This window comes from Gadus macrocephalus, chromosome 7 (assembly GCF_031168955.1).
Source record: "Gadus macrocephalus chromosome 7, ASM3116895v1".
In the NCBI taxonomy this organism is placed as follows: Eukaryota; Metazoa; Chordata; class Actinopteri; order Gadiformes; family Gadidae; genus Gadus; species Gadus macrocephalus.
In genome coordinates this window covers 7203136-7218804 of record NC_082388.1, presented here as the reverse complement: position 1 = coordinate 7218804, position 15669 = coordinate 7203136, and the positions used below count along the sequence as shown (strand labels likewise).

At 44.2% G+C, this 15669-nt stretch overlaps 2 protein-coding genes across 5 annotated transcripts; both read left to right on the top strand.

Annotated features, from left to right (window-relative positions):
- Positions 1-150: 150 nt before the first annotated feature.
- On the top strand, positions 151-5599 carry harbi1 (harbinger transposase derived 1). The gene is made up of 7 exons (XM_060055635.1): positions 151-285; positions 1042-1212; positions 2217-2419; positions 3171-3258; positions 3811-4033; positions 4328-4491; positions 5172-5599. Exons 1-7 carry the CDS (start codon positions 226-228, stop codon positions 5370-5372), a joined length of 1110 nt encoding a protein of 369 aa, XP_059911618.1. The 5' UTR covers positions 151-225; the 3' UTR covers positions 5373-5599.
- A 1190-nt stretch (positions 5600-6789) lies between these two features.
- Positions 6790-14573, top strand: zgc:110699 (uncharacterized protein LOC325371 homolog). 4 transcript variants are annotated; one of them, XM_060055593.1, is made up of 7 exons: positions 6790-7403; positions 8751-8807; positions 10968-11041; positions 11562-11700; positions 12098-12191; positions 12567-12638; positions 14300-14573. In XM_060055593.1, exons 1-7 carry the CDS (start codon positions 7352-7354, stop codon positions 14418-14420), a joined length of 609 nt encoding a protein of 202 aa, XP_059911576.1. In that variant the 5' UTR covers positions 6790-7351; the 3' UTR covers positions 14421-14573. The 4 variants fall into 4 exon arrangements, with proteins under 4 accessions (XP_059911576.1, XP_059911577.1, XP_059911574.1 ...); XM_060055594.1 differs by having other exon boundaries at positions 14295-14573; XM_060055591.1 differs by having other exon boundaries at positions 12537-12638.
- Positions 14574-15669: the final 1096 nt, after the last annotated feature.

Here is a 15669-nt window from a genome sequence, read left to right as displayed (position 1 = left end):
TTTATTTTTATTTTCTCCAAGACGCAGTCTGAACCAATTTTTGATTGTTATAGTGTGCAGTACGGGAGCCGTCATGTAGATGGCGGTAGAAAGCTTTCAAACCTCTGAGGCGCTGGATGACCACAAAGGGAAGAAGAAAGGCGTTTGAGTGTTGCCAGATTGGGCCAGATTTCCCGCCCAATCTTGCACTCTTGGCAACTCTTTGCGCCAGATTAGGAGGGAAATATGACCCAATCTGGCAACACCGTTCCCCAGGAAGAAGAGAAGCACTGGCAAGAGAAACAAGTAGGACGTTTGTGTTATTATCATACTGAAGTAGGGCTTACCCTTATATTGCATGCATGGGCTTAATGCTTACATGCATTTTGGTTTCAACTGTTTAATATAATCGGAATATATGCAAGCACATTAAGTAGTTATTAGGCTTTTGGGTTTAATACCCACTTTAAATGGACTACGAACAGGGGCGTCCCTATACGGGAGAGGGGCGCAGAGGGGTGACCGGCCCCCCTCTAAAACGACAGGCCACGCCCCCCTCTACTGATTTACTGTTAAAAATCCCATATCATGCTTTTTTAGGGTTAATAATTGCATTTGGGGCTACTACTAGAATAGGGTTACATGCCTGTATGTTAGATGTACCCCCCATTATTCTCACACTATTACTTTCAGCAAAAACGTTTTGTTTTGTATCGTGTCACTTTAAGTTTGCTTAAAGTGTTTGCTGTGATTGGTCAGCACACCCACTCTGTTGCGATTGGTCGAACACTGCGTGTTCGTCTGCAAATTCACCCAAACAAAACAGCCCAGCAGCAGTTGAAAACACGATACAATGCAATAAAACACATAGTACTAATGAAAACAAAAATAGATGCTAGATTAAATGCTAAAGTAAAGACAAATAGAACAAACAGGGCAAACAAAAACTGACGGTATAAACATTATAAATTATAAAGTTGCAGTATCAGTACTTCAAAGTATCTTAAGGTGTTTTTTCCCATCCTGTGTAAACGACTGTCTCTATTTGTTTGTTTATTCCAGGCAGCAATGGCGGTGCAGATCGCGATACTGGACTGTGACCTGCTTCTCCACGGGCGAGGTCATAAGACCATGGACCGGTTTGACCTCGACTCGGTCTCCGACCAATACCTCCTGACGACATTCGGTTTCCCCAGAGAGTTCATCCTCTATCTGGTGGAGTTGTTGAGAGGGGTAAGGTCTCTTTACAGGGGACATATTATGCAACCAGCTATTGTGTGTGATTTGCCGTTACAAGCCGTTTTGAAAATGGGCAGCTTTTGACATTGCAGGTGGGCGTGTCCACCAGCTAATCACACTCACACCTGGTGGGTGTATAGTATATATATATATATATTAGGGGTGTAAAGATGATCCGATATGTATCGGTATTCGTTTTTAACCTGTAAGATACAGCTACATGGATTCGTCCAGTCTTGTATGGATATAAACGTGACATGAACCCGGCTGCTCCTGACCAAAGATTTTGCTAGTTAGATGTTAGTACAGGCCATTAGTTGAATAGTCATTGCACGTTTATTATATCATTTTGTTACATATATATTTTTTAATTCTTTGGGGCATCAGAAAATGGTTTTGAGTTCCAGGGCTGAGAAATGTGTTGTGTATGTACTCATCGCGATCATCGTAAATGTGGCTTCAGCGATGCATCATGCATCGCCGTTGCATCCGTATCGATCGATGAAAGATTGGAGCATGAGTTACAGACAAATAGAAGAAATGACAAAGTAGAAAAGCGTCGCGAACGACTGCGTTACCGGAGAAAGAGCGTTTTTTTTATGGTGTCCTCAGTGTGTGCTATCACTGAAATATTTCACGATATGAGACAAACCACTTATTTTCACAATAAAGTGTTGTCATGTTCATGCATCAAGTTGTTTTCGTTATTGACAACCATTACATACCATGATAATTGATCATGGTAAAATGTGCACAATGATAATGTGAATGTGCGCAATGATAAGAACTCTTTCAGAGTGCTTTCAATTATTGAACTGCATCGAATCGTATCTAATTGAATCGTACTGAATAGTTTGTTATCAACATGTATCTTTTCTTGAATCGTACCGTGACACGAATCAATTGAATCGTATCGTCTTTTACACGAGGGATTCACACCCCTAATATATATATGTATAATAATATGAATGTATAATTTGCACCCCGGTTTTTCAAAGGTTCTGTGCCGCCGCACGCAGCGGTCTCGCGCCATCAGCCCCGAGGTGCAGATCCTGGCTGCGCTTGGCTTCTACACCTCGGGCTCCTTCCAGACCTCCATGGGCGACGCCATCGGCATCAGCCAGGCCTCCATGTCCCGCTGTGTGACCAACGTCACTCGGGCGCTGGTCAAGAAGGCCCCGCAGTTCATCTCCTTCAACAGGTCTGGGGAAGTTCAGAGATTCAAGAGATTGAAAATGAAATAAAAATAAGTAATATTTACAATTAATTTATTGTATATTTTATTTTATTTAATTTGACCTAATTTGATCCTCTATACTAAATGCACCGCGGGTCAAAGACAAACGAAATTTCTGTTCTTCTATTTGTCTTGTACTATTTGTTGTAACTTTGGCTTTGAAAGGTCTAAATTTAATTAAACATATATATGACGTATTTATGTTCAAACTTATATAGTACTTTATTCTATTTTAAGCACAGAAACACAACAACAACATGTCACACAAACATTTCACTGGATATATATAGCAGTGAATTGTTTGTGTGACATACGCTGTATTTCTGTGCTTAAAATATAAATGAAATACATTAGAATAAAATACAACATAAGTTTTAACGGAAATAGAAACACAAAAGAAATACAAATTGTATTTGTACATCAAATCAAGTGCGTACTTGTAAGAGAGACACAATTTGGGGATATGAGTTGTATGTAATAAATATCTTGGATTAGCGTACAGTAAGGATGTTCATAGCACAACCAATCAAAGGCTCTATTCCTGAGACGCCAACACTCTTTACTTGTTGAATCGGTTCCAACACAGCTGAACACAGGGCACACATTTGCTCCTGAATACGTCCGAGTCTCCCCAAACGTTTCAGACGGCCAATGGCTGGGCCGGTGTGTTCCAACGTCTTAACAGCGCTGGTCTCCCGGCTCCTTCCTCCCCCAGGGACGCCGGCACCAGGGAGCTGTCCGTCCAGGAGTTCCAGAGGGTGGCCGAGATCCCGGGAGTCCACGGAGTGCTGGACTGTGTTCAGGCGAGTGGCATACGGAAGGTGGGGTCTTGATGGGGGCGGCATGCGGGTAGAGCGCATTGGCTGGTAACCGGGAGGTTGCTAGTTCGATCCCCGGCTCCTCCTAGCAGAGTTTTGAGGTGTCCCTGGGCAAGGAACCTCACTCTGACCAGAACTTACAATAAGTACATTTGTCAGAAGAAGTAAAATAATATATCGCTGTCGGTACAGTAAGGATGTTCATAGAACCAAGTGCCTAGGTTACTAGGCACTTGGTTCACTAGGTTAACCAATCCCGATATACCAATTCCCCGATAGCTAGGGTAAGATGATACACAACTAAGTGCGACAAACAATGATAGAGAGAGAGAGAGAGAGAGAGAGAGAGAGAGAGAGAGAGAGAGAGAGAGAGAGAGAGAGAGAGAGAGAGAGAGAGAGAGAGAGAGAGAGAGAGAGAGAGAGAGAGAGAGAGACTCTCATCCAAAGTGCTTGGCGATGAGTTAGAGAGAGAGAGAGAGAGAGAGAGAGAGAGAGAGAGAGAGAGAGAGACTCACCCCTTCCTCGGCCCTCCTACAGGTGGCGATCAAGGCCCCCAACAGCGAGGACTCGTCCTACGTCAACCGGAGGGGCTTCCACTCGGTGGGCTGCCAGCTGGTGTGTGACGCCAGGGGGCTCCTGCTGAGTGCCGAGACCTGCTGGCCGGGGGGGCTGCAGGACGCCGAGGTCCTGGAGAGGTCCGCCGTGGGCCAGGCCATGGAGACGGCCACCGAGGACGGCTGGCTCCTGGGTGGGACACAGCTTTTATTGTGAAAAGACAGTTTCACAAAGTGCCTTTATTATAAATGTAGTGGAGGGGGGGGGGGCTGCAGGTTCGGGTCTGGGGGCGGGTCCTGCCATGACGGGCAGATTTGAAGCAGTTTCTCTCTCTCTGTCTCTGTCTCTCTCTCTCTCTCTCTCTCTCTCTCTCTCCCCCTCTCTCTCATTCTCTCTCTCTCTCTCTCTCTCTCTCTCTCTCTCTCTACATCACATCCACTAGGCTGACTCTGTCCCGCTCTCCCCCGTCTCCCCCCCAGGCGGCCGCCACTACCCCCTGACCCCCTGAAGCGCTGGCTCCTCACCCCCGTGTCCCTCCCCTCGTCCCCCGGGGAGCTGCAGTACAACCTGGCCCACGCCGCCACCTGTGAGATCGTGGACCGCACCTTCAGGGCCATCCAGACGCGCTTCAGGTGCCTGGACGGATCCAAGGGCTACCTGCAGGTCAGCCTGTCTGTCTAACTGCCTGCCTGCCTGTCTGTCTGTCTGTCTGTCTGTCTGACTGTCTGACTGTCTGTCTCTCTCGTCTCTTCATCTCTCGTTTTCCCACGCATCGTGTCACTACTTCTGGCGTCTTCACTCTACGGAAGCCTTCCGGGTCCATGCTAATTGGCAGTCTTAATAATAATCATATACAATGCAAAGCAACAACTGAAAATATACAAACTAGACATTTAATGAATACGTCTCTCTCTCACTTCACTCACACACACACACACACACACACACACACACACACACACACACACACACACACACACACACACACACACACACACACCGCCCTCATGCACTCACACACACGACTGTGACCCCCCAGGGTATTCATTTATCGTTAACGCTAACTAGCACCGGAAATAACTCCATTCAATTCAGTTTTATTTGTCTAGCCCTTAATCCCAGGTACAGTCTCAAAGGGCTCAACAGGCCAAATATCTGTGACACCCCCCCTGACCCCAGTCCCTGAGAGGGCACGAGGAAAATATCTTTATCAGCAAGGAAGGAGACTTGAGAAGGAACGCAGAGAGGGACGGTCAGGCGTGCAATGGGGGCCATAACGGACCTATATACGTACAAGGCAAAACAATATGGCCTCACTCTCCTCACGCCCTCCCCCCCCGCAGTACTCTCCGGAGAAGAGCTCGTCCATCCTGCTGGCGTGCTGCGTGCTCCACAACGCCTCGCTGCAGTCCGGCCTGGACGCCTGGACCCTGGAGCGGAGCGAGGCCCCGGAGCCCCCCGAGACCTACGCACACTGCCCCGGGGGCCCGGACCCCGAGACCGAGGACAGGCGGCGGGAACTCATCGCCAAGCACTTTGGATGAGAGTCTCTCTCTCTCTCTCTCTCTCTCTCTCTCTCTCTCTCTCTCTCTCTCTCTCTCTCTCTCTCTCTCGTGGATGTTGGGGTTTGTGAGTCGTGAATTGGGGTGTGGTAGCAAATTCAGTCAGTGTGTATGAGAATGAGGGTGCTCTGTGTGTGTGTGTGTGTGTGGCAGGGGTGTTTTGGGGTTAGCTTGATGTAACGGCTGGCTATTAAAAGGTCTAAAAGGTGTTCTTGTACTTTATTTAAATTGTGTGGAAATGTGTGAAGGCATAATGAATTGCGTTGAAGATCAAGAACAATCACTCAAAGGCTTGTAGCCCTTGATACAATCACTTTGAGAAAAAAAGATGAAGTTGAATCTGTTAAAAGTGCATAATACCATTTTGACAATTAGTTACGTTAGCACAAAGAGCATGGAATACGTGGACTCATCAAAAAAAAGAATCTCACTTAAAGTCAGATTCGGATATCTTTGTTTGGCTTTTGATATTTTTAGGGTGTGATTTTCATCGTAGATTTTCAAGCAGACACTTTTATCCACAAAGAAACTCCCCTTAAAGCCTGTGAATGTGACCTAAAAATGGTAGTCTTACATTTAGGGCGTTTAGAAGACACTTTCAGCCAAAGTACATTTGTCAGAAGAAAGAAACAACAATGCATCTCTGTCGGTAGAGAAAGGATGTTCATATAAATAAGTGCCAAGCACTAACAATCACTAGATTAACCCAATCCCCATATACAACAAAGATAACTAGGATAAGATGTTTCACAACTAAATACTCTAACTAAGTACGACACACAATAAGTGCGTAGATTAAGTGCCAGGACGTACAACACACAATAAGTAGAAGGGGTGGGAGGGGGAGGCTATTCAGAGTCTATGTGAACTCTGAACATACTTGATTTATATTGTGTGGAAGTATATGAAGGTATAATGAATTGCGTTGATTTATAGAACAAATGCTCGTAGACAAACACTTTGAGAAAAAAACAATTGATCAGTTGAATCAGTTAAAAGCGCATAATACAATTACAATGAGATGTATAATAAATCATAGCTATGTTAGAATAAAGAATATGGTAGACTCATTATTTTCAATAATTGATAATAGCATGACAACAGAATAATTTAGACATTATAATTTTTGAGTTGAAGGATAAGTACACTTAACTTAGCCTTAATTAAATTTCAAGTTCAGTTTGGAAATCTGTGTTTGGCTTTTGATATTGTCGGGAACTGATTTACATCACGTCGTTTAGCAGACACTCTTATCCCAATAGTGCAGCAGATTAATGGCATATTTCAACAGAATCGATCAAATTCATACACAAGCATGAAATTTGGCAAAGATACTCCCTAAGGCTCACTTTTTGGGAAAAGGCGTTGGCCAACAAAAATTCAACATGGTGGCCATTTTTTCAAGAAGGCCGCTATTTCTGTCAAATGCTCATCATGTCAATCGTTCAAACAGTTATGTAGGCATAACATTTTGTGAAAATACTCTCAAGAATATTTTTTTGGAAAACGGTGCTTGTCCCTCAAAAATTCAAGATCGCAACCATTTTTCAAGATGGCCGCCATTTCTCTTGATGTACAAAAGCATAAGGTTGAAAACGTGACCTAAAAACGGTGGAGAGCATTTAAAACCTTTTAAAAAAGGTTTAAAATGTTTACTTTAACATCAGTCCTCAAGAACTTCTTCCCTCCTCCTCTTTCTCTTTCCTCCCCTCCTTTCTCTTCTCCCCCTCTCTCTCCCTTCTCCCTCTCCCTTCTCCCCCCCTCTCTCTGTCCTCTCCTCTCCTTTCCCCCATCCTCTCTTCATCTGCTCCTCTTTCACAACGCCTCCTCCTTCAGTCTCGGGACGTCCCATCCAGCTCCCGTTCTCCTGTTCTGTCTCCAGCTGCACACTCCAGCCTCCCAGTTCGGATGCAGGGAGCACCTCTCCAGCACTCGTTATCAGACTTGCATCCAGAACAGAGATGGTTCCGGTCAAACTCCTCGTCATGGGATCACAGGACACCGGGAAGACAGGTAACAGAGATGGAAAACAGGACAACTATCGGAATGACTATGCTTACAACAGAAGCTTGACATAATTAGAGTGTTTTTTATTATTATTATTATTATTGGGTGTATGAAATCTTGTACAATTTTTCTGTATTTAATTCTATATTTCTGCAGAAATACAACCAGTTGCCTTGACAATGTTGTCATAAAATGTTGATAATGTATTTTACTCTGTATTTTATACTATTGTTTATGGGAGCCTTGTTTTAGAGGCAGCATAATCAAATTTCGTTGCATGATTCTACTGCACAATGACAATTAAAGTATATTGTAATGGTCAACTAATCTCAAAAGGTGCCCTGTCCCAAGATTCATTTTGATGTTAAGTCATGAAAGTGGAGACATTTTATGTGATTGCTTCAACGTTGTAAACAAAGTTTGTGTTTGGATTTGGTTTGAAAACATGCTGGACTAAGATTTGCATTTTACATTTAGGGCGTTTAGCATATGCTTTTATCCAAAGCGACCTACAATAAGTACATTTCTCAGAAGAACGAGAAACAGCACTATAACGCTGTCGGTACAGTAAGGATTGTGACTTGTACAACACACAAGTCTAGCATGCTTGTGCCTGGATGTTATTTCTACAATAATAACTACCTATCCTACTATAAGTATCTATGTTGTACTTAGTTATATTACTTAGTTGTGTATCATCTTCTTAACCTAGCTATCTTTGTTGTATATGGGGAATGGGTTAACCTAGTGATTGTTAGTGCTTGGCACTTGGTTCTATGAACATCCTTACTGTACCTACAGAGATATATTTTGGTTTCACCTTCTTCTGACAAATGTACTTATTGTAAGTCGCTTTGGATAGGAGCGTCTGCTAAACGCCCTAAAGGTAATTGTAAGTACAAGAAACACACACACCTTTTAATAACCAGCAGTTACATCAAGCTTACTACGAAATGCCACAGACAAAGACACACACACACGGACACACATACATGGACACAGGCACACACACACACACACACACACACACACACACACACACACACACACACACACACACACACACGGACACACACAAACACATGGACACACACAAACACACACACACACACACACACACACACACACACACACACACACACACACACACACACACACACACACACACACACACACACACACACACACACACACACACACACACACACAGCTGTGATGGCATTCAGGGATCTTGCATATCAGCTTGGATCATCTCGCAGCCGTTAGCAGTGGCCGATCCGCGAGCATGTCCTTGTATGTACAGTAGACGCTCACCGTGAGGTATCTGTTGCTGTGTCTGTTTTGTGTCTACAGCTTTGTGTGTGCGTTTCGTCACCGGACGATTCATCGGGGACTACGATCGCAAAAAGGGTAACACAGACGCCTCGCTTTTACTTTGAGTTTTCACTGCTTTGGCTTGAGTTCTCTCTCCCTCACCCTCTGTTAATTCTTCCTCACCCTCTGTTACTCTCTCCCTCCCTCCCAATTCTTATATGGTAAATGGACTGCATTTATAGAGCACTTTTCTAACTAGTGGCCACTCAAAGCGCTTTACAACATTGCCTCACATTCACCCATTCATGCATACATTCACACACTGACGGAAGAGTCAACCACACTGGGCGACAGCCAGCTCGTCGCAAGCAGTTACGGTGAGGGGCCTTGCTCAGGGACACCTTGACACTCAGCTAGGAGGAGCAGGGGATCGAGCTAGCAACCTTCTGTCGGGGATCAGTTAGGGTGAGGTGCCTTGCTCAGGGACACCTAGACACTCAGAAGAAGTGTCCCTGAGCAAGGCACCCTCGCCCTAACTGCTCCCCGACGAACTTTGAGTGGCTGTTTGTTTTAACGGTTTTAAAACGGGTGAATGCATTGACTGGTTGGAAAAAAAACAATATAAATTCACTCCATTAAAATGTCATGCTGGAACTCAGCTTTCAGGGTTGTATCAACAAGCTTGTGTTATATCAAAGATCACACTGTTTTCTTGCCCTGGTCTGGTTAACGTTAACAAGAGGTCATTAAAATATCTAGTTTAAATATGCCTGCCGTGGTGATTTTAATTTGGTGAATCCACATTTCAATATTGCTTTTCCGCACAAGCTTGGGGAAAAGTTAGAAACATTAGCGAGTGATTTTTAAATCACGAATATGAATTAGGATATTTGAGCTTGTTTTAATCTTGTGCAGGTGTGTGAGAGTGAGACAAAGAGAGTGTGTGTACGATTCTATACTGCAACTAACTGGCTCTGTCTGTCTGTCTGTCTGTCTGTCTGTCTGTCTGTCTGTCTGTCTGTCTGTCTGTCTGTCTGTCTGTCTGTCTGTCTGTCTGTCTGTCTGTCTGTCTGTCTGTCTGTCTGTCTGTCTGTCTGTCTGTCTGTCTGTCTGTCTGTCTGTCTGTCTGTCTGTCTGTCTGTCTGTCTGTCTGTCTGTCTGTCTGTCTGTCTGTCTGTCTGTCTGTCTGTCTGTCTGTCTGTCTGTCTGTCTGTCTGTCTGTCTGTCTGTCTGTCTGTCTGTCTGTCTGTCTGTCTGTCTGTCTGTCTGTCTGTCTGTCTGTCTGTCTGTCTGTCTGTCTGTCTGTCTGTCTGTCTGTCTGTCTGTCTGTCTGTCTGTCTGTCTGTCTGTCTGTCTGTCTGTCTGTCTGTCTGTCTGTCTGTCTGTCTGTCTGTCTGTCTGTCTGTCTGTCTGTCTGTCTGTCTGTCTGTCTGTCTGTCTGTCTGTCTGTCTGTCTGTCTGTCTGTCTGTCTGTCTGTCTGTCTGTCTGTCTGTCTGTCTGTCTGTCTGTCTGTCTGTCTGTCTGTCTGTCTGTCTGTCTGTCTGTCTGTCTGTCTGTCTGTCTGTCTGTCTGTCTGTCTGTCTGTCTGTCTGTCTGTCTGTCTGTCTGTCTGTCTGTCTGTCTGTCTGTCTGTCTGTCTGTCTGTCTGTCTGTCTGTCTGTCTGTCTGTCTGTCTGTCTGTCTGTCTGTCTGTCTGTCTGTCTGTCTGTCTGTCTGTCTGTCTGTCTGTCTGTCTGTCTGTCTGTCTGTCTGTCTGTCTGTCTGTCTGTCTGTCTGTCTGTCTGTCTGTCTGTCTGTCTGTCTGTCTGTCTGTCTGTCTGTCTGTCTGTCTGTCTGTCTGTCTGTCTGTCTGTCTGTCTGTCTGTCTGTCTGTCTGTCTGTCTGTCTGTCTGTCTGTCTGTCTGTCTGTCTGTCTGTCTGTCTGTCTGTCTGTCTGTCTGTCTGTCTGTCTGTCTGTCTGTCTGTCTGTCTGTCTGTCTGTCTGTCTGTCTGTCTGTCTGTCTGTCTGTCTGTCTGTCTGTCTGTCTGTCTGTCTGTCTGTCTGTCTGTCTGTCTGTCTGTCTGTCTGTCTGTCTGTCTGTCTGTCTGTCTGTCTGTCTGTCTGTCTGTCTGTCTGTCTGTCTGTCTGTCTGTCTGTCTGTCTGTCTGTCTGTCTGTCTGTCTGTCTGTCTGTCTGTCTGTCTGTCTGTCTGTCTGTCTGTCTGTCTGTCTGTCTGTCTGTCTGTGTGTACGTGTGTGTACGTGTGTTACTTTAGAGATGACATACAAGTGTCACAGGGTTTGCAACCAGGAATCTGTCCATTTGGAGATTCTGGACCGAACTTCAAAGGTATTGTGAAAAATAAACACTGTTAATGATACTGGTTTAATGGATTTAGATTGTGCGTGTACTGTGATGATTGTGTGAAATCCTACCGGAAATTATTCAGGAACTAAGACTTTCAATTGGTCAATGAATTGACCAATTGATTCAGGAATAAGACTTTCAATTGTTCAACCAATTGACCAATCTATTCAAGATGAAGGCGATTCAGGATTAAGACTTTCAATTGGTCAAATAATTAACACGAATCACGGGAAAGTAGGATTGAGTTACTATGCAACAAATTGCTCAAATAAACGGATTTACTTGCCCCCAACTCTGACCACTTTTAGAACAGGACTGAAGACTATTAGGTTTGCTTCAGCGTCTGCTAAATCTTAAATACATTCCACCTTGAACTTTTGCACTTTTTTAACAATGCAATTTTTTTACTTTAACTTTTACTTATATATTATTTTATTTAAAAACTTTGAGTCTGACTCGTATATGAAAAGTGCTACATCAATAAAGTTGCCTTGCCTTCCAGGAATGTCCACAGGCTTCTGTAGAATCCTGTATCCGTTGGGCAGACGGGTTCCTGCTCCTTTACTCCATCACGCAGCGCGTCAGCTTCCTGGAGGTGGAGCCAATCAAGAAGCTCATCGATCATATCAAACAAAGCCCCGGTAACAACTGTTCGCTAATCCGAAAAAAAATTCTCAACACCTTTAGCTTGAATGTTACAAACTGCAGCTTTAAGCCACAAGCTAACTAGCTTGTGGCTTAAAGCAACAGTAAGTAACATCCAAGTGGTCCAAAGCTGTAATACTAACATTCAAGTGAAAAAGTGTGAACACCTTTAACTTGAATGTTATATATTGCAGCTTTAAGCAACCAGTTAGTTAGCTTGTTGCTGAAAGCTGCATTAAGTAACTTTAAAGAGAAGAAAGACATTTTAACCTGAATGTTACTTATTACTGCAGCTTTAAGCAACAAGCCAACTAGCTAAATTTTTTTTTAAGACACTTTTAGAAACAACACAACCCTGAAATGCCTCTCTCTCTCTCTCTCTCTCTCTCTCAGCTGCGCCTACAGTGTTGATAGCCAACAAGGCTGACTTGGAGACAGGACGGGAGGTGACGACAGAGGAAGGACAAAACCTGGCCAAGGATTTGAGGTGGCCGATGACCTGAAAGGGTCCCTTTATACATCACCAGCTGTTAGCCTGATTAGCCGTTACAAGCCGTTTCAAACTCCACCTTTCTTCAGTGTTTTAGTGACATCACAAGTGGGCGTGTCCACCTAGATGTGTGATGGACAGATGAGCAGCGTTTGTTACAGTCCACCGGGTATCCAGCGCACATCTAGGTTGACACACCCACTTGAGATGTCACTCAAACCCAGGAAAAGGTAGATTTCCGAACAGCTTGTAACAGCTGATCACATTCACACCTGGTGGTAAAATTGGAGCCCTTTTGAGCAATGACTATTGAGAAAATACTTTTTTAAATACTTATTTCAGAATTTGTATCTGGTGTGTGTGCGTGAGAAGATGCAGCTTCAAGGAGCTGTCGGTGTCAGAAACCGCCGTTGCCGTGGAAGCAGCCGTCGTCCAGCTAATAAGGTACGGGCGACAAGTCCAACTTTATTTATGCAGCCCGTTTCAGACAACAGGATACACGGAATGGGTTTTACATAATGTGTCAATGCAATCAAAGTGCAAGTGCGGAATATAAATATCAACAGTTTGATAAAACACCGGAAACGGTTGATTTTCAAAACGGCTTGTGCCGGCTAATCACACCCACACCTGGTGTGATAATAGGGGCCCTTTAAAGCATGCAGGGTTCATATACCTCACTGTTCTGTCATTAACACATTCATATAGCGACGGAGGAGTCAACCACGCAGGAAGATAGCCAGCTCGTCTGGAGCAGTCAGAGTGAGGTTCCTTGCTCAGGGAAACCTCGACACTCAGCTAGGAGGAGCCGGGGATCGAACTAGCAACCTTCCGGTTACCAGTCAACCCATTTTACCTCCTTAGCTACTATCAACCAAGTACAACTAGCTTTGAAATGCATCCCTTACTTGTTCAGAGTTGAATTCCTCCGAGTCTTTTAACAAACGCACGGCATCATTCTGTCATAGCAGAAACACAATAACTACCTCAGTGCAAACTCTCTCTCTCTCTCTCTCGTGAGGTAAAACCAAGTGCTTGAGCAAGGACTAGCGTATTCAAAGAAACACACACCTTCCGTTAACTCCAGTAGCAAGCTCATTTCCGCTGGAAAAGCAACTGCATTTTCATGATTGGTCAACGAGCAGCAGGTGTGCAGCCTCCCAGAGTCCAATCAGACTGACTAAAACCAGTTGAGGGTTCTATGAACCGTGCATATAGGTGATGAGTTTGCTTACTGTTACTTAGATGAGTCTATTGACTCATCCATTACTAAGGAAAACGCTTAGTTCAGCTGGCATGTGGCTCAGGAGGAAGAGTGGGTTGGCTGGTAACCGGAAGGTTGCTCGTTCGATCCCCGGCTCCTCCTAGCCTGTGGAGGTGTCCCTGAGCAAGACGCTTCCTGATGAGCTGTCTGTCGCCAGGCGTGGTTGACTCAGCCTTCGGTGTGTGAATGTGTGTATGAACCGTTGTAAGTCACTTTGGATAAAATCAGTCTATTAAAGGCACCCAGTGCAACTTTCAAGGCTTAAAAATAAACATTCAATTTCTAGTCTTTTTTACACGTAGTAAGTTTCAATAACTCCATACCATTACATACCGACATTTAAGCAGCAAAGATGAAACGTCGTTGTGTGGTGAGAACTGATACAAAATCGATAACAACAACAATGCCGCCATTTTCTTTATTTTTTGTAACCTACAATAAATAAAGCAGGCTTCCAGTCAATGGAAAAATGGCTTCTCCCCACCGGCGATTGTTGTTGTTTACGATTTTCTATCAGTTCTCACCACACAACGACGTCTCATCTTTGCTCCTTGAATGTCGATATGTAATGGTATGGAGTTATTGAAACTTACTACGTGTAAAAAAGACTAGAAATTGAATGTTTATTTTTCATTGAATGTTTACATAAAGTTGCACTGGGTGCCTTTAAGCTAATTTACCATTGTTACATTTGAGCCTTGGATGATATCTTGCATTGTTCAAAATTCAAAGCTATGACTGCTTTGCCTGTTATGTCGTGCAATGATTTGACTAATAAAATAACTTGAACTTGATTTTGCTCCCTACATTGTAACCAAGCGCGCTTTTCTGTTCAGTTTAGTGATGGCCCAACAGCGCCCCCTATTACCCGACCGGCCTTCCTACATGGTGACCGTGCGACACGCCCTGACCAGGAAACTGATCCGCTCCAAAACCATGCAATGGTGACGCAATTCAAATAAGTTCTCCAATTTACCATCGTATTGTTAAATCTCTTGTGTAATAAGAAATTAAATAAACATATGTGACTATTGTATGTATGTATGTACCTGTGTTTGGAGTGTGTGTCGTGCTGTTTTGTTAAAGAAAATATATAAATAAAAGAAAAATCAGACTACTGTATGTGTGTAACTATGTTTGGAGTACGTGTGTTGCTGTGTTGTTAGAAAAACATTGAAAAGTATAAAAAAAATCCAATAAAAACAGTTTGGATCATTGAGCCTGGGAAAGAACCATCTCATCTGTTACTTTTTAAATTGTTATAAGAAGCCAAGCCAACTGTCAACTAATTGTTGTTATACCTTAATGCACAACAGTAGTGCAGCCTCCCCCAGGCCCAGAGTCCAATCGTCTGCTGGCCAGGTGAGGCTCATAAAACAGTCTGTGTTCTTCCCTCTACAACTTCAGAGTCACCGGATATTTTTGTTTAATCTTGTCATCTAAACTTTGCACAAAAAGTAAGGAAATTTGTGTTTGGTTGATTATTTCTCTGTGGTAACAATGCTTTTTGGCAATAAATCATATACCGTTGGAAAGCCTGTATAGTTCCCTTACAAATGGTGCCCCATTTGTAAGGAACATCCACTTGTGGGATGAGCAGCAGAGCTGAGTATGTGGGTTGCACCCATGAGAAATTTGCCAAATCTTCTCTGCCAATGACTCTACCTCCACCAAAAGATGTTATTCTATCAGTGCAGCAATCAGCATGGCGTTCTCCGCATCTTCTCCACACTTTGACCCTACGATCCAACTGCCGTAGGCAGAATCTGGACTCATCACTGAACATAACGTTCCTCCACATGTTCAGGTTCCAGTGCACGTGTTGCCGACACCAGCGCAAACGTGCCTGACGGGGAAGGGCAGTCATGGCAGGACTCCTGGCAGCCCAATGAGACCGGAGATTGGCTGCGTGTAGTCTGTTCCGGATTGTCTGGGCAGAGAGCCGTCGGCCATATCGTCCTGCAAACCTTGACTGCAAATCTGTAGAAGACTGAGTGCTGACAGGGTGATGAAATGGTCTTCTTGGGGTGTCGTCTTCTTGGGACGCCCACTTCGCGGCCTGTCTTTGACATCCCCCGTTATATGGAATGTGGCCTTCAGTCTGGAGAGGGTACTAGGACTCACTCCAAATAATGCCGCAACTTGGTTTTGCGGAACACCAGCTTGAAGTTGCCCAATCAGTTGCCAATCAGGTGCCTGATTGGCAATCAG

Excerpts from the sequence above, each read along its gene's own strand:
- harbi1 (XM_060055635.1), top strand. The coding sequence starts at position 226 with ATGACCCAATCTGGCAACACCGTTCCCCAGGAAGAAGAGAAGCACTGG. Across the intron at positions 2,420-3,170 it reads CAGTTCATCTCCTTCAACAG|GGACGCCGGCACCAGGGAGC; the intron begins GTCTGGGGAAGT and ends TTCCTCCCCCAG. Across the intron at positions 4,492-5,171 it reads GATCCAAGGGCTACCTGCAG|TACTCTCCGGAGAAGAGCTC; the intron begins GTCAGCCTGTCT and ends CCCCCCCCGCAG.
- zgc:110699 (XM_060055591.1), top strand. The coding sequence starts at position 7,352 with ATGGTTCCGGTCAAACTCCTCGTCATGGGATCACAGGACACCGGGAAG. Across the intron at positions 8,808-10,967 it reads GGACTACGATCGCAAAAAGG|AGATGACATACAAGTGTCAC; the intron begins GTAACACAGACG and ends GTGTTACTTTAG. Across the intron at positions 12,192-12,536 it reads AACCTGGCCAAGGATTTGAG|AATTTGTATCTGGTGTGTGT; the intron begins GTGGCCGATGAC and ends TACTTATTTCAG.